This window comes from Rhinoderma darwinii, chromosome 5 (genome assembly GCF_050947455.1).
Source record: "Rhinoderma darwinii isolate aRhiDar2 chromosome 5, aRhiDar2.hap1, whole genome shotgun sequence".
Lineage (NCBI taxonomy): Eukaryota > Metazoa > Chordata > Amphibia > Anura > Rhinodermatidae > Rhinoderma > Rhinoderma darwinii.
The window spans coordinates 159485321-159510535 of record NC_134691.1 but is presented as its reverse complement, the minus strand read 5'-3'; the positions used below and the strand labels follow the sequence as shown (position 1 = coordinate 159510535).

The window sequence follows — 25215 nt, the reverse complement described above, 5'->3', positions numbered from 1 at the left end:
GCTAAATTACTAAGTCCTGCATGTACTGTGCTCAGAATATGTCTCCAGGAATACAAATAACCGATCAAACTAGGGCTGGGCGATTAATCAAATTAATTTGATTAATTCGCCCTCAAGGCCTCTGTTTTTTTAACAATTGTTAAATTCATTTTTTTTTTAGTAGAGCCGTGCTCCAGGAGGAAGCCTGACGCCCGACGCCTCGTCACTGCCTGATCTGCCCCGTCCTGTCTCTGCTTCCCTACGGAACAGCTGTTCTGTAGTGAACAAAATGATACATTGGGGAACAGCAGTTCCATGGGGAAGCAGAGACTCCTAGTATATAGCCACATTGCCCTGTAGATACTACCCCCATTGCAGATCGCACCCCCCCATTGCAGATCGCACCCCCCCCACATTGCAGATCGCACCCACCCCCCTTGTAGATCGCGCCACTGTAGCTCCCACTAGGAGCTGTATCCCTGGTCAAAGTGTCGGCAACCTCTGGCCGGGGATTCAGCCCCTAGAGGCAGCTACATTGGCCGCTATCTACAAGAAGGATGGGGTAGGGTGCTGTGATCTACAAGGGGGAGGGGGCGGGAGTGTGATCAATTTGGAGACACTGATGGAAAATGGACGTGAAAAGCTGACAATTGATCAGTTTTTAATTGTCATTTTTTTTTTCACGGTTGTGTGACTGCAACCTAAATGACTATGATGCCAGGAGTCCCGTTCACATGTACCGTGTTTGGGCTGGGAAATCCGGCTCACACATGGACCGTTTTTCACGGTCGCGTGAATCGGGCCTTAATGTAAGTCATTTAACCCTCCATCGTGGGGTCGGTACTGCACAGGGTCCTGCTCACACTACAGACACTATAATGTAATCTCGCCCCAGAATGCCCGCAAGGCGCTATCTGCCTGGCCCTGCTGCAATTTACACTGCTCTCGCCTGCAATGTCAGAGACCGTCTGAAGTGGTGACGGGCAGAGGGGGATGGTAGTGCACGCAGCACATCATTGATTACAGATTCTGTTAACCTCTTCCCTGCCGGGGAACACAAAAATTATAATCACTTAGATATACATTTTTTCCAATACTATTTCTGATAAAGTATTTGCAGAGGTTAAAAGTTGTGAAGTTACATACAATTATAGTAATATATGTTAAAAAGCTATTTATATCAAGAAAATAATTTATTAAATGATCGCTTGGTATTTTTTTCAGTTTATTTAACATTAATAATAAAATCGAGATTCAAAAATCGAAAAATCGCCCATAGGGTTGAAAAAAAATCTAGATTTTATTTTTTGGCAAAAGCGCCCAGCCCTAGACCAAACTCTGAAGACTTTGCTCGATCGTTATATTTTAGCAGTGCAGGTCAGTGATTGACCTCATACATTGCTTACTGTATCCCGAAAATAAGTGTTATCTAAGCACCTAATAACACTACAGAGAGGTTGTGTCACAGTTCGTCCCTGCAGTTTTAATATTGGATGCTTTTAGACAGGCATCACTGGTATCGACGTGAAGACTGTGGCATTTTTCACACCAGATGGTAGTGCAGACGGGGTGTGCTCACACAATTACGATACTGGTATTCTGAAACAGTCCCCACAAATATACTTTTGTGACGACCGAGTTAGTTCTTTATCTCTACTCCCTGCTTGTGGGCAGTAATCTTGAGCTTGGGCTGTAGATATGCCTTAGAATAGATTATGCTCAGGTAGGACATGCCAATGTGCATTTCACCGCCGCCTCAGGCCACTAGTTCTTTTTCCCCACACTCCTTTCCTTTTCCTTTGGTTTCCGCATGGTAAACTAGAAAGTGTATATCAAATATGTGCTGATCCACTATCGAAGGGTATTCCCACACCATGTAAAGGAGGCCTAAATCTCCACACACTAGAGGCCACATATTTCACATTTTACATAATACAAACTGCTGTTTTCTGCTGGTGCAAATCCCCCTGACACACCCCCCCCCCCCCCAAAAAAAAACAAAAAAAAATTGTTTAGACATCCACAAATGCCCTTAAAATGTGCAATTTCACGTACTACTAGAATTTTAATCTGTACGCAACTGCACAATAGTAAAAAAAAAAAAGGGCTGGCTCACGGTAGGAATTTCAGATTCAACCTAATGTCACTTCACACTCAGAAAACTGGAGCACTGGAGGTGGCAGATCGCTTCTATTTTTAAGTCACTCCCAAAATACCTGCCCCCCCCTCCCAGAGTGTCTAGTACATCACTTACGTTCTAGTACACAACAAAAACGAATGCTACTAAAAATATTCTAACACTAATTGCGGTGAGAAATACTTGCCCCTTCCAGAAGTCCCCTATTACTGCATGGTTGTCATACAATGGTTTCTGATCTTCAAACAAAATGTAATATTGAACAAGGGGAACTAGAATAAGTATACGTAATACAGCATATATTCTTTTAAAAGGGTTAAAAATACTATAAAATAAATCTAGTCAATTTAAATTTAGTGGAGCGGAAAATAGGGTAAATTGCCAGTAGGCATATCGTAGTAGTCAATTTAAAATTTTTATCTGTTGCCTACTATGGCCTTATTTTTTTTATTTTATTTTTGTTTATGGTGGAATTGTGAATTTCAGAATAAGCAACATGTGAAAAATTAAATTCCCCATAACTGGTGGCTTTCTTTAAATGGAACTTGTCATAAGGATTAACCCCCATAAAACGCCAGCACCATCACGATGCATTAGATCTAAATACTATGTCAGTGCTTTTTTTTCCTCATGTTTTCCCACCCGCTATGTAAATGAAGTAATTAACGTCATCAGCGCTGCTCTCTTCATGCTCTAAGACGGCCTCCATACCGATCATTGACAATGGTGTCGACCTGCCACGTCCTCCAGTTCGTGCATCAAATCCCGTGCAATCTCATCCAGGTTATTATAGCTCAGGTACTGCATATGTCCATTTTCGCATCGTCGCGTCATCTCCCGATGTCATCTCAGTGGATCCTAGCCACTGTTTGAGGTAACTAGGGGGCTGGCTGTCAATCAACCAAGAGGAGGTGCATTTAACTGGGAATCAGAGGAGAACGCCAGGCTCGTCTCTTAAGAAAAACACCCACCGGACTTATCCATCCCCATTACCATACATGAAGCAATTCGTGACTATATACTGGGTTTAGGGCTGAAGATCTGACAGGTTCCCTTTAACAATAGTTGCAATTTAATATTAGTCTTTCATCTCCCTTTTTAATTCTGAAGTTCACTCTAATTTGGATTTTAGACCTCGTTCACACAGTCGGGACGTGCCATATTAGAGAGTTATTCTCCCCTATAAGCAATGCTTCCAGAGAAAAATAGCTCAAGAACACAGAATCCTATGGAACATGGGTCCAACAGAAATAACCTGTGTGCGCCTCTACGGTCTTTATTATTTGGGTAGAAAAGTGGTCTCATGCATGCCCACTTTCTATTACAGTGAAGAGAAGACACGGAAACTGGCGAGTTAGCAACACATAGCGGAGGTCCAACCGCCTAGACTATTTACTGTGTCATAAGGCCCTGTTCACACTGAGTTTTTTGCCGCGGAAACCGCGGCAAGAATCTGTCGAAATTGACTCCCATTGATTTCAATGGGAGGTGGAGGTGTTTTTTTTTACCACGAGCAAAAAAAAAAACGCTCGCAGTAAAAAGAAGCGACATGCCCCATCTTGAAGCGTTTTCCGCCTCAAAAACCCCATTGAAATCAATGGGAGACGTTTTTTGACGTGTTTTTTTGCCGCTCGCTGTTATTCCATCTGTTGAAGAGGTAGCTAAAAAAAAATAAAAAATAAAAAGCCTAAAAAAACACGGCAAAAAATGCATCAAAAATCGCGGCAAAAACCACGTGTGGTGAAAAAACCAGAGCTGATTTTTCCAGGCAGAATTCTGCCCATTTACACGCATGGTCTGCAGAAACTAGCAATGACAGATTGGTGGTTTCGAAAGGCATTGCTATGGATCTGATGGACAGGAACGCCACCTGCGATCTAGTAAAAGCATTTGTGAAAGCCGTGCGATAGGCAACAATGCCTGTTATAAACGTAAACATCATTACAAGATTTTTTTTATTTGTTGCATTTGCTTGTTTACATAGTTTAGCAAAGACCTTCAAGGATGAAATATCTTTTTGAACTTTACAGTTCTGAAAAAAAATCCTGGTTTCAATAGCGCCCGCAGCGTTTAAAGAGGCTCTGTCACCAGATTCTCAAATCCCTATCGCCTATTGCATGTGATCGGTGCTGCAATGTAGATAACAGGAACGTTTTTTTTTTTTTTTTTAAACTTTCATTTTTGGCCAAGTTATGAGCTATTTTATATTTATATGTGCAAATGAGGTTTTAAATGGACAACTGGGCGTGTTTTTTTTCGTATGTCCAACTGGGCGTGTATTGTGTTTTTAACTGGGCGTGTTTACTTGTTTTACTAACTGTGCGTTGTGAATAGAAGTGTATGATGCTGATGAATCAGTGACCAGTCAGCATTATGCACTCCTCTCCATTCATTTACACAGCAGCATCACGTTCTTACTAGAACGATGTGCAGCCACATACACAAGTGTCCTGATAATGAATACACGTGACCTCCAGCCTGGACGTCATGTGTATTCAGAATCCTGACACTTCTGAATCTTTTCTGTGAGATTTCCAGCAAGGGAAACGAAAACGTCATGTTCGTCTGAATCAGCCCTTACAGGCATCTGTTAAGCTCTGCCACAGGAAGGAAGTGAAGGCAGAGTGAAGGCAGACCTGGGGGCCTTCATTAGGCCCCTGGGCTGCCATGACAACCATTGGCGACCCTTGATCGCGCTATGGGGCCACCGATTAGCGGTCGAAGGGGGACGTCTCCCTCTCTATAACGCCTCAGATGCTGCGGTCGCGATTGACCACAGCATTTGAGGGGGTTAAAACGGCCAGGAACAGCGCGATCAACAATCCTGGCCGTTAGTCGCGGGTGTCGGCTGTAAAACACACATGACACCCGCAGGGTATGGAGCGCGCTTCACCGCGTGAGATCGCCCCATACTTCTCCCCCTGCACCTTCACGTAAGTGCACGTCAAGGTGTGTTAAGGGGTTAAAAAAGTTCCAAAAAAAACAACCCTTTGGTATTGCCGCATCCGTAAAAGTCTGAACTATTAATAATAATCGACGGAAAAATAAAAAAGTTATGGTTCTCAGAATTTTATCTTCACAGTTAGCTTTTTCCTTGTAAAATATAGAAGAAATTATATAAAATTTGGGATCGCCATAATCGTATTGACCGACCGAATAAAGTTAACGTGTTGTTTTAATTGCACGGTGAATTCCGTAAAAATGAAGCGCAAAAAAACAATGGAGGAATCGCTGTTTTTTTTTCATTTTCTACTCCACAAATATTTTTTTCCCCATTTCCTAGTACATTATATGGTGCTACGACAAACTACAACTCGTCCCGCAAAAATCAAGCCCTCATAGGACTATATTGACGGAAAAAATTAAAAAGATATGGCTTTTGGAAGGTGGGGAGGAAAAAAATGAAACTGAAAATCTGAAAAACGTCTGTGGCTGGAAGGGGTTAATATGCAATTCGTACATGTTGGAAAAAGCCATACAGGGGCTTCATAAAAAACTGGGGTAAATACATTTATGTAATCTATCCCAATATAATTAATAGGACAAACGGGAATACAAGACCAACAAAGCGGTCCTTGCTTTATTGCACGCACTCCATTATTTGAAAGATCCTGCATTCTGTAACGTATACTTTACAAGGTGCCACATCTATCCCAGAGTTGACGTAATTGTGCGATCATCAGTCTTTGCTTTTCTGGCGTCTTTCACTTATACTACATATCTGTTTAGTTTTTAAAGCGAAAGTATCACCTATATATATTTTTTCAAATGAAACCACATACTGAAATATTCCTTTTTTTTCTAACCTGTTTATATGTTCTAATTCAGTTTCTTTAGATGATTTTGGGGGCGTCAATCTTGCCTGAGCTGTGAACACCTTTTCAGAGATTTGCTTTACAGCAGCCATCTGGATATGAGAAACCTCAATCAGAAAAGGGATCGGACTTCAATGGGAGAGAGTGTTGTGGGCATGCTCTGTGACATGCAGGGGTCACTGTGCAGGGAGGGGGAGGCGGTGCACTGTGACATCACCTTTTGTCAATGGTGTGTGATCCGGTGTGGTCTGCCTCCAATTTTAGAATAGAGGACTTTATTTATTTTTTATTAACGCCAACGAAAACGCCACAAAAATGTGTGAATGAAGCCTTAAGAAAGTTCTGTACTTGTTGCACTCGGCACTTGTTGAGTTCTTTATTGGCATGTATTTAATCTCTCAGCGGAGACCGCTGTAATATGAAAAGTGTGACCATAATCTACGCTGTCTAACATGTTTTTAGAAAAACACAATTTCCATACAGCAGCTGTCTTTGATATCAGCTCAAGGACCGAACTACTGTATACAGTACTTTACATACTTTTAGCAGTTTGTACTCCAGATAAAATATGGGCACTAGTTAAAAATACAGAAACAATTAAAATGGTTGCAAACTGTAGTGTAAAGACCCTTGTGACCCAAGTATAATAATGGCCTAAACAAAAATTGAAAAAGACATGATATATATATATATATATATATATATATATCATGTATAGCATGTATGGATAATTAACCCCATGAACTAACAGTTCCTTTCTGGATCTTTATGTCCACTCATCATGCTGAGTTTGCGAGTGATACCTGGACACATGCCATATATATGCTAAATCTGACAGACACCCCCTCCCCCCCCCTCAGCTGCCATGTAGTAATGGAGTATTTTAAGCCCATAAAGATATCACACAGCGAGGCTGACTGAGATTATTTTAGGGTAGGTAATCAAAACATATCTATAAGAATTTTAAATATGAATAACATGTTGGGGCTGTTACTATATAGTTGAATAGGAACTACACTTTCAAACTTTTGATATGTCACAGAGACAGATCAAAAGTTTGGATAAGTGGGGGTCTGGGTGCTGAGACCTGCACCGTTGGATTAGTCTTACCGGTAATAAGGCTTCTACGACATGACAGCACCACAGGAGTTGCCTATTGGTCCGAATAGGGACAGGAAAACACGAGAGAGGTTAAAAGATACACACACCCACCCTGCCCTGACCAGTGTTTTATAAGTACCTACTCGATCGCCTATATGACGTTCAAGCAATGAATTTACTAGTGAAAGAATACATGGGGAAACTCAGTGCTGTCATGGAGGATTCGTAGAAACCGTATTACCAGTAAGACTAGTTCTACTTTTCACCCTTCACCTCCATGACCGTACCGCAGGAGAATACCAAATTATTTGTTTTACTAAAGGACAACTGCCTGGAGAACTTTTCTCGCAAACGCTAGTTCAGAGCTTGAACCTAGGTCGAGGCGATAATGTTTTGCGAAAGTATGAAGACTTGTCCAGGTAGCAGCTCTGCGGATCTGTTCTATCGTAGCGTTAGCTCTTTCTAAAAGGGAAACTGATATTGATCTGGTAGGGTGAGCTCTTAAGTGTGGTGGTACTGCCTTTCCCTGGATCTTATAGGTCTCACAAATGGCGTTTTTAATTCATCTTGAAATTGTATGTGTAGATACTTTTTTGCCTTTATTCCCTGAAATGAAACAAATATATTGTTATCCTTTGGCCACGGTTTTGTGATCTTTATATACTCCAAAAGGACTCTTCTAACATCTAGTTTATGGAAACGGTCTTCTTGTCTGGATTTTGGATTCTGTCAAAAGGAAGATAGTAGAACATCCTGGGATCTATGGAAGTCTGATATGACCTTTGGCAAAACGTAGCTTTTGTAGTTCTCTGGAGTGAGCTTGCGTCCATGGAACTGCTGGAATACACGCCGTCATGGATCCTAGTAAAGACAAACAGTCTTATTGTATAGACGCTCTTTTTTCCTCTGGAACCTGCATCTCTGTATCACGCGTCCTGTCTTTTTATGTGGTGGTAAAAAAAAAAACATCGGTTTCTGAGAATTCAGATGAATTCTTAGGAAGATTTTTTGATGTGAAGGTCTGATTTTTCCCAGTTTACGATCCATCCTAGACTTTGTAGTGTCTGACACATTGTATTGAGATGGTCTGATAGAACGACTGTAGAATCTGCTGTGATCAGGAAATTGTCCAGATATGGTATGATATTTATCCCACTTAGATGTAGGAATGCTATTATCTCTGCCATCAGTTTTGAGAAGGTCCGTGGGACAGATGAAATTCCAAATGGAAAAGCCCTGAATTGGAAGTGTAGTAGATCTTGATCGCAAATCTGAGAAACTTCTGGAGTTCTGTAAGGATCAGTACTAGTCCTTTAGGTCGATTGTGGCCATGACTGCATCTTTTGGTATAAATTATGGAGCGAATAGATTCCATTTTGAACCGTCTGTATCTTATAACTTTGTTCAGAGGTTTTAAATCTATATGTTGCATGCGTTTTTTTTTTACAAGAAAGAGACTTGAATAATATCTTACCTTAATTTCTCCGTTTGGGAAGTGGAGTAATTACGTTCATTTGAAGGAGTTTTAATACTTCTTTTACTGAATTCTTTTGAGAGTTTGAAGATAATAGTCTTGTAATGACCAATTTTGTAGAAGGATAAGAAAGAAATTCTATTCTGTATCCTGTGTGGATTGTGTTAAAAAAACGAAGGGGTTATTAGTTATTTTTCGCCAATCCTGGAGAAAATTAAAGATTCTGCCTCCTACTGTATTGGCGTCACTGCTTATCCTGAGAATAACTTCCCGGATTATAGAAGATGTTTGTAATGATGGGGGTAGGGAAACAGACAAGTGAGCCCTAATCTACCCGCCACTCAGTCCCTGCCTACTTGCAACGACCCGCCCTAGGCGACGGGGTACAACTGGGCGACGGTCCCTACGCTCAATAAGTGCACGAAGACAAACCGACAAGGGTACACAGAAGCTAAGGGAAATGGGGCAGTTGCCCACGGCAACACCGTGAGCAACAAGAGAGGTGAACGAGCCGAGTCAAACCAGAAGTGTACGAGGTACAAAACGCAGAGCAGGAGTAGTGAACAAGCCGAGTCAAACCAGGAGTGTACGAGGTACCAAACGCAGAGCAGGAGAGTAGTCAGTAAGCCAGGGTCAATATGAAGCAGGGTCAAATAGTTCAGAAGCTGCAGCAGGGCCAGGAAACCAAACGAGAAGAATCACAAGCAAGGAGGAACAGGAAAGGCAGGTATAAATAGACAGAGGGCGGGAGCTAGCTCCGTCTGGCCAGGCTGTGATAGGCTCTCTCACTCCTAAGCCTGCCATCCTGAGTGGTGGAAGATGGAGTCAGTCTCACAGACATAGAAGCAGGTGCAGACTGATTACCTATGGGCGTTGACACAGAAGCTGTGCCTGGCAGATCCTTTACAATGTTAGTGCCATTTCCTCCTTTCAGGTAGCTCCATTTACCAGTCTTCCCTTTACCCCTGAAATTCTCCTAGTTTCTAGGGGGACGAAAGGATTCCCTCTTTTTAAAGAGCCTGCCTTCAGGAAGACAATTTTTCTTGTCTGAGGACTTAGAGAGGCTCTGTCACCAGATTATTAGTGCCCTATCTCCTACATAATATGATCGGCGCTGTAATGTAGAAAACAGTGGTTTTTATTTTGAAAAATTATAATTTTTGACAAATTTATTAACAATTTTAGATTTAGTTTCTTAATAGACAACTGGGCGTGTTTTTACTTTTTACCAACTGGGCGTTGTACAGAGGAGTGTATGACGCTGACCAAATCAGTGACCAATCAGCGTCATACACTTCTCATTGTTCCAGCCCAGCTTCTTTCACTGCACAATCACGCTGTGCAGTGAAAGAAGATGGGCTGGAACAATGAGAAGTGTATGACGCCGATTGGTCACTGATTGGTCAGCGTCATACACTTCTCTTCACAATGCCCAGTTGTCTATTAAGAACCTAATTAGCATAAATCTAAAATTGTTCATAACTTTGTCAAAAATGATTGTTTTTCAAAATAAAAACCACTGTTATCTACATTACAGCGCCGATCACATTATGTAGGAGATAGGGCACTAATAATCTGGTGACAGAGCCTCTTTAAGTATCTTTTCCAAAGCTGGTCCAAACAAGTAATTACCTTCAAATGGAATGCTACATCATTTTGAGACATTATCTCCTGACCACATTTTTAGCCATACGGCCCGTCTATCTGAATTGGTAAGGGCACCTGACTTCGCTGCCACAATAATCCACTCAGCTGAAGCGTCCGCTATGAAAGCCGTTGCCATTTTTAGTAGGGGAATAGATCTGATCCCTTGGTGTTCGGTCATTTAAATTGTCTTCCAGCTGGTCAAGCCTTATACGCATGGACCTAGCGACACAAGTGGAAGAAATATTTGTTTTCAGTAAGGCCAATGATGTCTCCCATGAATGTCTGAGCAGGCTCTCAGCCTCCCTATCCATGGGGTCTTTTGATTGTGATGAGTCTTCAAAAAGGTAGTGTGGTTTTCTTTGTGACCATATCTACCTGTGCATCAATCCTTGGGACTTCTTCCAAAGCCTGAATGTCTTCAGGACTAAATGGGAAAACGTTTCATGATTTCCCCTGGGATAGACAATTTCTTTTCTGTTTTTTCCCATTCATTTTTAAGAAGGGAGTGAACACTCTCGTGTATTGGAAATACCACTCTTTTCTTTGTTCTAAGGCCGGCAAAAATTACACCCTGTACGGACCTCTGTTCCCTGACCTCAATATTCATGGTATTCCTTATGGCTCTTAAAAGAATCTCCGTATGTTCAGAGGAAAAATCATATTTCCGTCGTCTTCAGAAGGAGTAGTGAAAGTTTTAACTTCGCTAGGATCCTCTGAGTGTGACTGTCACGATGGGTGCGTGGACCCACTGGGCCATACCTTCGCAGTGGGATAGCAGCTGGCTAGCAGGATACCAAGTCACAGTCTATAGTTCGAATAAGGGTACCTGTGGTAACTTCAGACAGTAGCGATGGTAAGCTCGGATGGAACTTTGGCAGCAGGCAGACACCAGGCGTGGTGTAACACGGAAGGCGAAGTATACGGCACAGGAACAAGGTAGCACAGGATACAGGTACGGGAACACTGGGAACTGGAAAACACTAAAGGACCATTTGCAAAGACTAACACGGGTAAACACAACAAAGATCAGGCCATGAGGGAAGGGGCAGGGCCGTTCTTATAGTCCAGTGTGAGTATGGGCTAATTACATATTAAATTTATGTGCCCTTTAAGGTCGGGAACGAGCGTGCGTGCGCACCCTATGGGAGACCGCAGTATGAAGTGGAAGTAAGCGCTGGAGTCTCCTAAGGAGGAGATGCGGGCCAGCGCTCACAGATCCATGGCTGCGGCCGTTAGTGATCAGATTCGGATTCTGAGGAGACCACATATTTACTTTTCTTTGTTTTTGATCCAGATGGTTGTTCCACAATGGGCGTCAGGCATAGAGCAGAGTTAGACATCTGGATCTCTTCCTGTACCATCTGTCTTAATTTTTGAACTAGGGATGGTTTTTCGTCTTCCAGAATTTTAGAAGTACACGTCTGACAAAATTGCTACGTACAAAAAAATATTTTTTTGAGCAAATGGCACATTTGCGTCCCTGTAGTTTCTGTGAGGGGTCCTTGTCAGCCAAAAAAAAATCCCAGACATAATACTCACTGGGCTGGGAGTAGTGCTGCGCTCTGTAATCCCCTAGAACTGGTGTAGAGGGAGCTCCCGGAGGAGACCGAAAACGCGCACACAGTCGGAAGACGATCAGCTTATACTCCTTATGAAGCGCTGGAGACAGTCAGCTGGGAACCCGCTCCAGAGAACGGGTGCTCCGGCAGATATACTAGGAGGAAGGAGCCTGTCGATCGACCTTCTGCCCATATAGCAGTAAGAAGGCCTCAGCCCCCTCACGATAGTCCCCGTGTAGGGACAGGAAAACACTGGTGAAGGCAAGGTGGGAGGGGCTTTTAGCCTCATGTTTTCCTGTCCCTGTTAGGAGCAATAAGCAACTCCTGTGGTGCGGTCATGGAGGTGAAGGGAGAAATGAAGGTGCAGAAGTACTCGGCTGAGCACCCTGCACCTTCAGCTGTGATCAGAACTAGTCAGCCTAAGGGTATGTGCACACGTAGTGTTTTCGGCCGTTTTTCGGACATAAACGTCCCCAAAAATCGGAAGCAGAACGCCCACAAACATCTGCCCATTGATTTCAATAGGAAATACGGCGTTCTGTTCCGACGGGGCATTTTTTACGTGGCCGTTTTTCATAGACTCTATAGAAAAACAGCTCCAAAAACGGCCGTTAAAAACACAGCGAAAAACGCGACTTTGAATAAAAACCGTCTGAAAATCAGGAGCAGTTTTCCCTTGAAAACATCTCCGTATGTTCAGAGGTTTTTTTTTATTTTGTGCATGCACATACCCTAAAGATGGCTTACATAGACGTTCTAGGAGAGTCTTTCTTCAGCTTGACGATGAGCGCTGCCAAAGGAGCAAAGCGGTTAGCTGAGCGGTCAGCACCCGGCCCCCACCGATCCAAACTTTGATATGTCTCTATAAACATATCAAAAGCTTGATGAAAGCGTAGTTACTCTTTAAACAACCAACAATTTAACAATCGACTTCTTCATAAGGTACACCATATATCTTTCAGGATCTCATTTATGAATGCTATGTCTATTCTAACACATGCATTTATTTCATAATAAACTGTCAGTGCAGGCTCATGTGTACACATTAAAACAGCAGATGCCCAATGAGAGCAAGTGCACTGGCACAGCCACAAGTGTTCTTCTAGCCGGAGTACTTGCTATAGTTCGGTTATATGTCACCTTGTATTTGTGCCATGCAAATGTTTGTAAGAAGACAAGACTTATGTTTGAGTAACATTAACGGTTTTTGAAAAAGTACTAGATATTGGTCTTATTAGCAACTGTTTTATATGTATACAAAAGATTGCGCTGTTCGTAGAGTCAAGATCCTAGGTAACACTAAACAACTAGTGAGGGCTGCACGGTGGTACAGTACCAACCGATAAGCGCTGCGTGTGCCACAGGTTTTCTTGTTTGTATAAAATAGTAGGCACACAGGAGGTACAATGTGGGCCCAGAGAGTTCTATAGATGCTGGTTATGAGATTTGTGTGGCATGAGGCCTAGTTGTAATATTGATACTAGTATGGTAGAGGCTGAACCTTACTGTACATATCTCTGTGCCATCTGAGCCATCACTAGCTGGTCCACTTAGCACAGGAGCAAGCAACCTACCGTCAGGAGTTCAGCTGTTGGGCAGCTCATCTTTCAACATGCCATTGGCTGGCCGGGCGTGCGGTATATTATATTTCAACAAAAGCAGCACATGATGCTACAAATGAGTGGAATGACGTCGTATCAAGCTGTCGAAAAAGGACTGTACTATCATACACCTCAGGGAAGAAAAAGCTGGGGCTACTTCCCCACGACTAACAAAACAGCTTCATTCACCAACTAGATCTCTTAGGGTATGTTCACACGAGGGCGTCCGTTACGGCTGAAATTACGGGGATGTTTCAGCCTGAAAACATCCCCGTAATTTCAGCCGTAACGGAATGTGCAGGCGCTTGAACGCCGCGTCAATTACGGGCGTAATTAGCGCTGCTATTCATTGGAGTCAATGAATAACGGCTCTATTTACGGTCAAAGAAGTGACAGGTCACTTCTTTGACGCGGGCGTCTATTTACGCGCCGTCTTTTGACAGCGGCGCGTAAATATACGCCTCGTGTGAACAGACAAACGTCTGCCCATTGCTTTCAATGGGCAGATGTTTGTCAGCGCTATTGAGGCGCTATTTTCGGGCGTAATTCGGGGCAAAAACGCCCGAATTACGTCCGTAAATAGGCCGTGTGAACATACCCTTAAAGGCAATTCGAAGGATCAGAAAATAATGATACCAGCTGCAAAGACATGCCCACTCTGGTGCCAACATGCTCACAACTTCACGAAAGCAGCCATTACTACTCAAATAGAAGGTTCGATTCATTTTGACACTAAGGAATTGCAACCATATTTGCACTTGTGCAAGACACCCAACGGTGGGTTCCCACAGTGAAAATTTGCTGCAGATTTTGCATGTATTTTTAAGCAAAAACCAGGAGTGAAACCTAAACAGAAGAAATATATAAAGAAAAGCCTTATAGGTCTGCTCCCCTGGATCCAATTCTGGTTTTGGCTTACAATACGCATGCAAAATCTGCAGCAAATCTGCACTGTGTGAACCCAGCCTTAATGTGTCCATAAAGCTCCATTGTTAGACGGAGGCCAAAATAGTGTCTGGCCGGCATATGTTAGTAGACTGCAAAAAAACAAAAGGCACTTTATCGAGTGGAGTCCAGTAAAAAAAAAAAAAAAAGAAACGTTAATACATGTAACATGGTAGCGTATGGGTGATGTATGTCACTGTATAGCATGAATTAAACGGATACGTCATGAGGTTTCCAATAGCTTTTCATAACGTATCTGTAAAATGGGTGCCATTATAGCCTAAGTGTGACTGAGGCATTAAACAGATGTCTAACAGTGGAATCCATGACCCATAGAAGCTGTTTAATGAATAAGTCATGAAAAGGGTTATGGGAGTTCATGACGTATCCGTTAAGCGTACACAATTATCGCTTAAGGGTGACAGATGCAACTGTTGGGCATTTGTCTGATTTTTCCAGCGTATACACCAAAGGTGGGCCAAAAATATGATGTGAACATTTTAGGCTCAATTATATAATTTCCCAAGGTCTAAAAGAGAGAAGTAAAAATTGACTTTGAACTTGATGGACAGGTGTCTTTTTTTCAACCGTACTAACTAACTAAGTAACATTGATTTGAGACATTACTGAAATCTTGGGAGCAGAGGGACCTTCTAGTGTTCCCAACAGGTATAGCAAAGTTCATTGAGGGAAAGTGAACGCTTTACAGCACGCTGCTGGTATACCAAAGGCCACCTTGTCTTTTGAATGATTCCATAAGCAGCAGCAAAGATAGTCCACAGACGTCCCCTAATGTCTCTACATCCGATGCAGTTTTTTTTTTTTTGGGTGCGCAGAGAAGCCAACATCGTGCCATGTGGCACTGTATGGGTAAGTTCAGACAACGCAGAATTGTTGCAGATTTTCAGTGTGGATTCTGCACCAAAAACCTGCGACAATTTACAGCACAATGCACAGTGGACAGGGTTTTCCAAAACTCCATCCACACGTAGCAAAAACAACCTGTGCAGAATTCAGAGCATGCTCATTCTATTGCGGACATGCTGCAGATTTTTACCAAGTCCACGCAAACTTCGCAACAAATTCTGTTTCCCCTTGATTTCAATGGTAAAAATCTGTGTAGTTCATATGAGGCGTAAAAATACACCTCGTAAAAAAGAGGTAGCATGTCCCTTACTGCCTTTTTGATGCAGAACATTTCCAAAGGACAGTGCCAAAAACGCTTTGAAAAAAAATAAAAAAACTTCAAAAACGCTTGACAAATCTACTTCGGAATGGTCTGTTTTTCACAGGTTGATTTCTCTTGAAATCAGCCTCGGGGTTTTTTTCGGCTCCAAACATATGGTGTGTGTGAACATGCCCTAAAATCCGATTCCTGTCTCTGAACAGAAGCTTCAGTCTCCGACTACATTCCCCATGCTTTAGGTCTCATGGTGCAAGGGGCCTGTAAAACAGTGCGCTGACGCTGTACGGCTCCCGAGTACGGAGCCACGTGGCATCTGTGTGCTGCCACGCAGGCTCCATCGGGTGTTGTGCATATGTATTCTGTGGTAAGCCACCGTTAACGCGGAATCAGATGGAGCAAGTCACAATAGGTCTCTGTATGCCGCTATAGAAAATTGTACAGTAAGGGCCTATACACTTGTAGGGGGCCCTATTACATCTCCATACAACCCAGAACTTGTAGGAGCCATAACACGACTGTGTGTAAGGTGCATTTAGATGAGAGTTTTGGGCTGCGCAGTAAAAAACGCATTCAATTTTATTGCAATTTGCCACGGTTTTCGATGCAGTTTTTGCCTGTGCGATTTTTACAGGTGAAACTTGTAAAATAAACGGTGAACACCTGTAGAAACCACACAAGCTAAAAACGCATTGCAAACCCTATCAATGGAGGGAGTCTTGGGGCATTTTGGTTTGTGCCGATTCTGACATGGTTTCCGCATCACAATAACCGCTATGTTAACCGGGCCTTAGAATTCTTAGCTGCTGTGTATAAGTAAAAGTCAATCACAATCTTGGGGAAACCTGTAGCAAAACCGGAACGGTGTACACATTATCGGGTCCCAAATGTTTGCCTGCAGGTGAGATTGCATCGCGCAAATCAATGTAATTACATTTATTAACTGTTCCTGCAATGAGATATTTTCTATTGAGGGTATGTTCACACGGCCTATTTTCAGACATTTTTCGGCCCATAAACGCCCCGAAAAACGGGAGCTGAACGCCTCCAAACCCACCCATTGCTTTTAATGGGAAAACCAGCTTTCCGTTCCCACGGGGCGTTTTTTACGTGCCCGTTTTTAAAAACTGCCGCGTTAAAAAAAATGCCTCGTAAAAAGACTTGCATGTCACTTCTTGAGCCGTTTTTTGGAGCCGTTTTTCATTGACTCTATAGAAAAACAGCTACAAAAACGGCCGTAAAAAATACTAGTTGTTTAAAAAACGGCTGAAAATCAGGGGCTGTTTTCTCTTGATAACAGCTCCGTATTGACAGCCGTTTCTTGTTAGGCGTGTTAACATAGCCTTAATGCTCCAGTCAATAACCTGGGAGTGGGGACCCCAAAGATAAACGGAATCAGTGTTCCCGATCAGGGATGGTGTCTCTTTAAGGACCCGGCATTTCAATGCATTACATCAGCGCCAGCCTCTACCCCCCAACACCATCTGATTATGCCCTTTCTCGTGCGCGATCACTTCATCATTGGCAGCTCATAGGAAAGGAGAGGACAACCCCTCAAGTTTCACTGTAGGAATTTAGGAATCCATCTGCTACTGGTTTATGAACCTCCACCCCTGATATATTCTACTATATAAATGGGGTAACACATGGAGATGGGTCAGCAGTTTGATCCTGCTATAAACCCGTCATTGGGGGCATGTGGGGGGAGACACCTGAATACACACATCGACTTCTCTATGTAAATGAGTGTGACGTCAGAGCCGAGCACGTGACCTGTCAGCTTACTGGCCTGACTCTATAGAGCAGACATGAGGAAGCCTCTAGCAAGTTCCAGTCACAAGCAGCCAAGGCAAGTCACACCCATGTGTGAGGTCACCGGGCAGTAAAGTGGCTGCATACTACAGACTCAGCCTCTGCCCATAATGGCTGCTCCCCTACTATTTACATGTATGTTAGGGCTGCACGTCACAGCGAGGTCCTGTCTATTCCATCCACCACAGGGTGGGGCCATAACGTCATAACAATTGCGCGCCTCTCCCTATGGAAACGCCGTATAGACCAAGTAGAGAAAAGTCATGCAGTGTACTGTACCTTGTTCATTCCATTACCCATGGCTGTGACTGGAGCGCAAATGCACCTACAACGGGAAGCAAAGCGTCAGCAGCTCTACCGCAGCTAGACCATGTGTGCCTGGCGATTCACTGCTATCCCAGGGATCACGACTGCTTTCGCTTCCCTGGCTCTGGGACTTGTCAGTAACAGCTGGAGCTGCTCCCACTTGGCCCGCCTTGCCCTGCGCTATCTCCTCCTCTGCTGACTCCCAGTTTACAGACTGAGGCTCATTGCTGACCTCTGCTGGTCGCTGGTGGTATCTTTACTCTCGGCCGTGCCCATTAAACATGACTGTAGATGCTGAGAAACTTTGATTATATTTGGAGAACAGTATAAACATTATACCAAGTTACCATAAGGGCTCATTCACAGGTCCAGACTGGGACTAAAAAGCAGCCCTGGCACCCAAACCTCACCAGCCCACATACAATAACTCCCCAACATTGCAGAAAAATGACCGGAACACAATGCATGGGGCTGCTGACTTTGCTTTATTGGGTCACGCCAACACCACTCCAGGGCCAGCACTATGGTTAATGTGGGCCCTTGGGCGACACAGAGTTAGTAGGCCCCTTTGCGGGGGGACTCACAGCGGCAGTAAAATGGCAGAAAACATCACTTTGTGCCCCCATATAGACTTTAGGCCCTGTTAATGCCCCCATATACAAGGTAGACCCCCAGTTTGTACCCCCATAAATTTAGTGCTTTCTGTAGATAGTGTGACACAGCCACCCTCCCTGTAGGTAGCGCCTTTGGGGTTCCCTCTAGGAGTGGAATCACCAGCCAGAGCATTGCCGACGACACTCTGGCTGGGGATTCCGCTTCAGGAGAAGCCCCTGACGTCACTGTCCATATATGGACAGTGTTGTCATGGGCAACCCCAGAGCCATAGTCCCGGGCAGAGCACTACTAGCACTCTGCCTGGGACTCCTGCTCCTGACAACACTGTCCATATATGGACAGTGATGTCAGGAGCTTCGCCAGAGACGGAGTCCTGGAGCAGAGCCTTTACCAACGCTCTGCCTGGGACGCCTTCTCTCCTCCTGACATTACTGTCCATATATGAACAGTGATGTCAGGGGCTTCCTCAGAGACTGAGTCCCGGTGCAGAGCCGCTAGCGCTCTGCCTGGGACTCCTCTCCTCCTGACATCACTGTCCATGCCGTGATGACGGCAGCGTCAGCACCCTGCGGCCGAGTGGACCCCCCCAAGGGTAGTGGCCCCCGGCACTTGCCCAGGTTCGCCGGGTACTGATGCCGGCCCTGCAGCACTCCATAAAATATGTAAACCACACCAACACATATGGACCATAGAAACATATGGTCAGGGACATGCGTATGGGGACAAGTGTATGCTACCATTATAAAAAAAGATCTATATAACTAATAATACCGCCGTATAGTGGTTAAATACTAGTTCTACACAGGCAGTCTGCAGTGTATCATCTCTCCTAACATGTCTGTTTTAGTAACTACTTGCATACCCCATGAAATAATTCTGTAGCATCTTTTCTTAGAACTCTGCATTATGCCATTCCTCTGTTATTCCTCCTGGAAGTGTATGAATAAATTAACAATTGGGTGTTAACATTCCCCTTGTCAAAGGGCTGTGTCCCTACACACTAGGACAGTGTCCCATCATCGCTGATAGTATGAAACTGTGTAGGGACAAATCCTATTGACAGTGTGAATAGTGACACTCAGTTATTAATCAAGCCTGGGCTACACAGAGACTTTTGTAGTACTATTGATTGGTTTTAATTATCGATTAATAGCTGCAGTCCACAAGATTGCATACCACTCAATGTATGGCTTTGTACTGCTTCTGTAGCTCTATAGTTAAAGAGGTTCTGTCACCAGATTTTGCAACCCCTATCTCCTATTGCAGCAGATCGGCGCTGCAATGTAGATAAGAGTAACTTTTTTTTTTTTAAACGAGCATTTTTGGCCAAGTTATGACCATTTTTATATTTATGCAAATTAGGCTTTCTAAAGTACAACTGGGCGTGTTTAAAGTAAATGTACAACTGGGCGTGTATTATGTGCGTACATCTGGGCGTTTTTACTTCTTTTACTAGCTGGGCGTTGTGAATGGGAGTGTATGATGCTGACAAATCAGCATCATTCACTTCTCTTCGTTAACACCCAGCTTCTGGTAGTGCACAGACACACAGCGTGTTCTCGAGAGATCACGCTGTGACGCCACTCCCTTCCTGCCCCAGGTCCTGCATCGTGTCGGCACCAGGCGACAGAGGCTACAGTTGATTCTGCAGCAGCATCAGTGTTTGCAGGTAAGTAGCTACATCGACTTACCTGCAAACGCCGATGCTGCTGCAGAATCAAATGTAGCCTCTGGTGCCGATGTGTCCTCGCTCGTCCGACACGATGCAGGACCTGGGGCAGGCAGTGAGTGAAGTCACAGCGTGATCTCTCGAGAACACGCTGTGTCTGCACTGCCAGAAGCTGGGCGTTCTGAAGAGAAGTGGATGATACTTCTCGTCAGAACGCCCAGCTAGTAAAAGTAGTAAACACGCCCAGATGTACGCACATAATACACGCCCAGTTGTACTTTTACTTTAAACACACCCAGTTGTACTTTAGAAAGCCTCATTTGCATAAATATAAAAATGGTCAAAAAACGTTACTCTTATCTACATTGCAGCGCCGATCTGCTGCAATAGGAGATAGGGGTTGCAAAATCTGGTGACAGAGCCTCTTTAAAATTATTTCGTTGCTTCACAAAAAGTCTCCATGTAGGCCAGGCCGAGAAGAATGTGAGGGCCGAGGTCTTTCGAGACAGAGGACACCATGGAGATGCCACAGAACATTATTGATCTGTCTTGCATTGTCTCTGTCAATCCCCTGCAAGTTGGCTGACCGAGGGAGAATCCTCCGCTGGGAACACTACTCTAGACTGGCAGGTCACGCGGGGACCCGTAAGACACGAGATCTGATTGCCCCTCTGTGTGTGCAGCTCACAAGGTCGCTCACTCCAGACTTGCTGGCCTACTCGAACCATTGCCTGTGCCAGATGCTCCCTGGCAGCATATAGCTATGGACTTTATTACTGACCTGCCTCTCTCTGCTGGATGCAGTGATGTCTGGGTGGTGGTGGATCGATTTTTGAAGATGGCCCACTTCGTTCCTCTGACCGGTCTTCCTTCTGCTCCTCTACTGGCCAAGCTGTTCATCCAACACATCTTCCGCGTGCACGGCTTACCGCAGCATATTGTGTCTAATCGAGGGGTTCAGTTCACCTCGAAGTTCTGGAGAGCCCTCTGTGGACTCCTAGGTGTAAAGTTGGACTTTTCCTCGGCCTACCATCCTCAGTCCAATGGTCAGGTCGACAGGATCAATCGGATCTTGGAGAACTACTTACGCCACTTCATCTCCAAGCAGCATGATGACTGGGTGCAGTTGCTTCTGTGGGCTGAATTCTCTTACAACAATCACACCAGCAAGTCCACACAGAAGACACTGTTCTTCATTGTCTACGGCCAACACCCACAAATTCCTCTCACAGTGCCTGATACTTCCAAGGTAACAGCTGCTGACACGGCTTTACAGGACTTTCTGCACATCTGGCAGCAGACTCGATCCTCCATCCTGCTGGTGGTCGACCGCATGAAATGGAAGGCGGACACAAGGAGAAGAGAACCTCCTCAGTTTCTTCCTGGCACGAAGATCTGGCTGTCCTCCAGGAATATTCGACTGAGGGTGTCGTCTTACAAATTTACTCCCAGGTTCCTCGGACCCTTTGTGATCCTACAGCAGATCAACCCTGTCGTCTACAAGCTTCGGCTGCCTCCTACCCTCAAGATCCCCAACTCCTTCCATGTCTCCCTCCTGAAGCCGGTGTTTCTGAACCGCTTTACCAAGACTCCTAGCCCTGCGGTTGCCTCCAGCGGTCCTTCAGACGCCTTCGAGGTTAAGGAGATCCTGGACATTAAAAAAGTAAGAGGAAGAACCTTTTATTTAGTAGATTGGAAGGAGTTTGGTCCAGAAGAGAGGTCCTGGGAGCCAGAAGAGAATCTCAACCCTCCTACCCTCATTAAGAGATTTCTCTCTTGTTCTGGTCCCAAGAGGAGGGGGCGTAAGAGGGGGGATACTGTGACATCAGTGGTCGCTGACCACGAACTCCTTCCATCCAGTCGACGCCCTTCTCTCCAGAGATGTTTGCACATACGGCCGTACTGTTCCACAGTGACCACCAGGGTGCGCTCGCGAGCTCAGTCCAGACTCAAGAAGCCAGAGTGCAGGCATGTGGGAGATTGTGCTGATTGCTCCCTGAGCACCCTGGGCTATGAGAAGGTCTCAGCCCCTTCCTCCCACGCCTGAGGGTTGTTGTCGTATCCTAAGTTTGTCTTGCAAATGGTCCCCTAGTGTTTCCTGCTCCCAGTGTTTCCTGTAACCTGTATCCTGATCTAGTGCCATGTTGAGCTGTTGCCGTGCTGTGCTGTATACCACGCCTGTCCTGCTACTCCACGCCTGACGTCTACCTGCTGCCTAGTACCAGCCAAGCCTGCCTTGCTACTGTCCGAGCTGCCACAGGTACCCTATATGAACTATGGACTCTGACCTGCACCCTGTTGGCCAGCTGCCATACTGCCAAGGCGGTACGGCCCTGTGGGTCCACGAACCCTACGTGACAATTGGGATTGTGATACCTTGTTTATACTGTATAGTGTCATTGTATTCAATACATATTAACTTGTTATGTGTATTAAGATACACTGATACTATACTGTGATTATTTATGGTGAACTGTGTTTGGTGCACTTCATCTAAGTGTGATTACTGTTTGTATCAATAAATATTACCTTTATTTACTTACAATCGTATTCCCTTAATTAGTAGCAAAAGCAATTAGATTGACGTTCGTATAAGGAAAAGGTAGGGAAGCTAGGCATAACCCTAGTGACCCTGATTATAAAGGCAGTAGTAATAGTGGGTGACACTAGCAGGTGAACCCCGCTATTACCCCACGACCCTTTTACAATGGCGAGCCAGCCCAAACTGTTTTCAATTTATTTCTGTGTTTTGTACAATAAAACTGTGTTAAAACGTGAACTGCAGATAGAGGGAGAGGCGTGAACAGTAACGTACGTACACGGTGTAGCATTGGGTTATACTGTGCGCCTAGACCTTTTGAAGTTCAGATGAGTAACACAATTTTATTTAAGGCTTAATACAAAATAGAATTGAGAACAGCGAACTTAATACTATTGTTTTTTTTCTAAGTTATTAACATCTTTTATTTTGCTTTGCAGCGTGCTGCTCTACGGCGATAAATCGTCGGGCGAACGAGCAACACATACAAAAGAGTTTGCAGAAGTATCAACGTCGGTGTCCTTCCGGTGAAGTCCAGCTGATCAGGAAAAGGCGTTCCGGAAGAAAAGGACCTTTTTCAAACCAATGGGGGACAAGGAGGACAACGCAGACGGAGATGACTTCTGGAATAGTGAGTATGGATTTCTCCACACTAAAACACCTCGCCAAAAACAGTACATTCAACCAAGTAACCCGCACTACTTACAAGTCAGCAGAAATGCAGTGGTCCACTGGACAAGGCTTATTCACATGATAAGCATTAGCAAGAAGAGCATTTTTAATAAAACCTCTAAACGGCTCCACATGCTCGCTAAACTGATCTGTGTTTATGAGTAGACGTGGAAGCCTGATAACTCAGAAATGAAGAGTGAGTCCCCAAATATTCACTGCCAATGTTGTGTCAGCAATGTGAAGCAGGTTTGTGCTTTGCAGACACAACTGGCAGTAAATGCTCAATGTAAAATTGTTAGAGATAAGCATATTTGCATGCTGGAATCGCAGGTGATAGTTTTGAGAAATCATGGTGATGAAATTGATGCACGGCTGACTGAGTCTTATGCTGTGATCAATGCATTTAAGGATAAGACGGCATCTACGAATGCAATCATTGCCAAGTTAAATGATGAGCTTGCTGCTAGGTCACAATTGGTAACCAGTATGCAAAATATCATAAAGGATTTTTCAAAAATGTTACCCGACTTGTGTTTTTTATAAAAATCAAGGCCTTATTCCGCTATATGTTTGCCCTCTACAGGGCAAAAAGGGGGGGGGGAGTAGAAAGAGTGATGGATCAGATGTCCCAAATCGTGATCCCATCCAGAAATCTGAAGGTAACACTGTTACGAAAGTGTTACGCAAATGTAAGCGTACGATATTTAGAAGTGCGTTTCTAGCCATGCAGAACTTTAAGAGATCATGCACTGTTGACTGCCCTAAGACCAGTAGAGCATGTACTATTAAATGTTTTGCATGTGCCGGCTCAGGCCATATTGCGAAGTACTGCAAGTTTTTGGGTACTAAGAAATGTGGTCCTGTTTAAATGTTTTAAATGTGGTCCGATCGGACATATTGCTAGGAACTGCCACAGCATAATCAACCATGGAAAGCTTAGCGAAATGGCAATAGAAAATGGCCACGTTACAACAAACGGTGGATTTAGAAAAATGGCTGCATAAGAGTCTCCTTACAGCCTTATGTGCTCCGCCACATGCTCAAAGTTCTAAATGACCAACCACAACTGGGGAGGAGTTTAGGAAGTTGGCCATGAATTGCATGTTCAGTCAGGTGTTGTGTCAATAATGTTTGTTTATGGTCTGTTGTGTTTGTCCCCAGTTGTCCGTTTGTGTTCATTTGTGTTTTCATTTTGTGGTTCCTTCACAGATTCTATTGTGGTGTATCCCTGGTTATCAGTAATATGTAGTTATACTATATAGGTGTTGCCTGTATTTATAATGCATAATAGAAAACCAGTTCAGGAAAACAACTGGAGAATCAACCATTGGATAGTGGTGTATTTGCGCCCAATGTTTTAATTGCTCTCTATTAGAATAACGTTGAAAGTGTTACTATACTGTGAATTCAGGTAGAGAGGTTCGAACAGGTAACATAAGTTCACGGTATAGTATTTTATGTTATACTGTGCACCTAGATCTGGGGGGTTCAGACATGTAACACAATTTCATCTGAGGCCTAAAGCGAGTGCAATTAAATACAGCGAACAAAAGTATGGCTGATTCTTTTGTGTTTAACTGGAGTGTTCCTTTAGGAAAGTTTGGACAGGGGGAGGTAACCCTGGCATTACACCCTGTCGTGGAAATCAATCGCTCAAAATATATTAGACTGAAATTTATACGAGTCCAAACAGACTCTCAAGGCCAGACTCCATTAGTCAGTATCCTAATTAGGATATTTCACCGATATATATCGAGAGAGGAGAAGAAAACACACAGACACTCTGATATGTTCAAAATGCTCCTCTGAAGGATTTATTACCAAACTCAAACTGTTAAACTGAAATTCAGAAGGGGTGTCGGCTTGAGGTAAACCAATCAGAGACAATGTAACAATATTACGTCATAACAATTGCGCGCCTCTCCCTATGGAAACGCCGTATAGACCAAGTAGAGAAAAGTCATGCAGTGTACTGTACCTTGTTCATTCCATTACCCATGGCTGTGACTGGAGCGCAAATGCACCTACAACGGGTAGCAAAGCGTCAGCAGCTCTACCGCAGCTAGACCATGTGTGCCTGGCGATTCACTGCTATCCCAGGGATCACGACTGCTTTCGCTTCCCTGGCTCTGGGACTTGTCAGTAACAGCTGGAGCTGCTC

At 44.1% G+C, this 25215-nt stretch overlaps 1 protein-coding gene across 1 annotated transcript in view; it reads right to left on the bottom strand.

Annotated features, from left to right (window-relative positions):
* DUSP22 (dual specificity phosphatase 22) overlaps window positions 1–17752 on the bottom strand; it is an 80293-nt gene extending 62541 nt beyond the window's left edge. The window contains exon 1 of the mRNA XM_075826690.1: window positions 17533–17752. Within this exon, the coding sequence (XP_075682805.1) occupies window positions 17533–17553 (21 nt within the window). The 5' untranslated portion in view covers window positions 17554–17752. The remainder of the gene's footprint in view (window positions 1–17532) is intronic.
* Between the last annotated feature and the right edge of the window lie 7463 nt (window positions 17753–25215).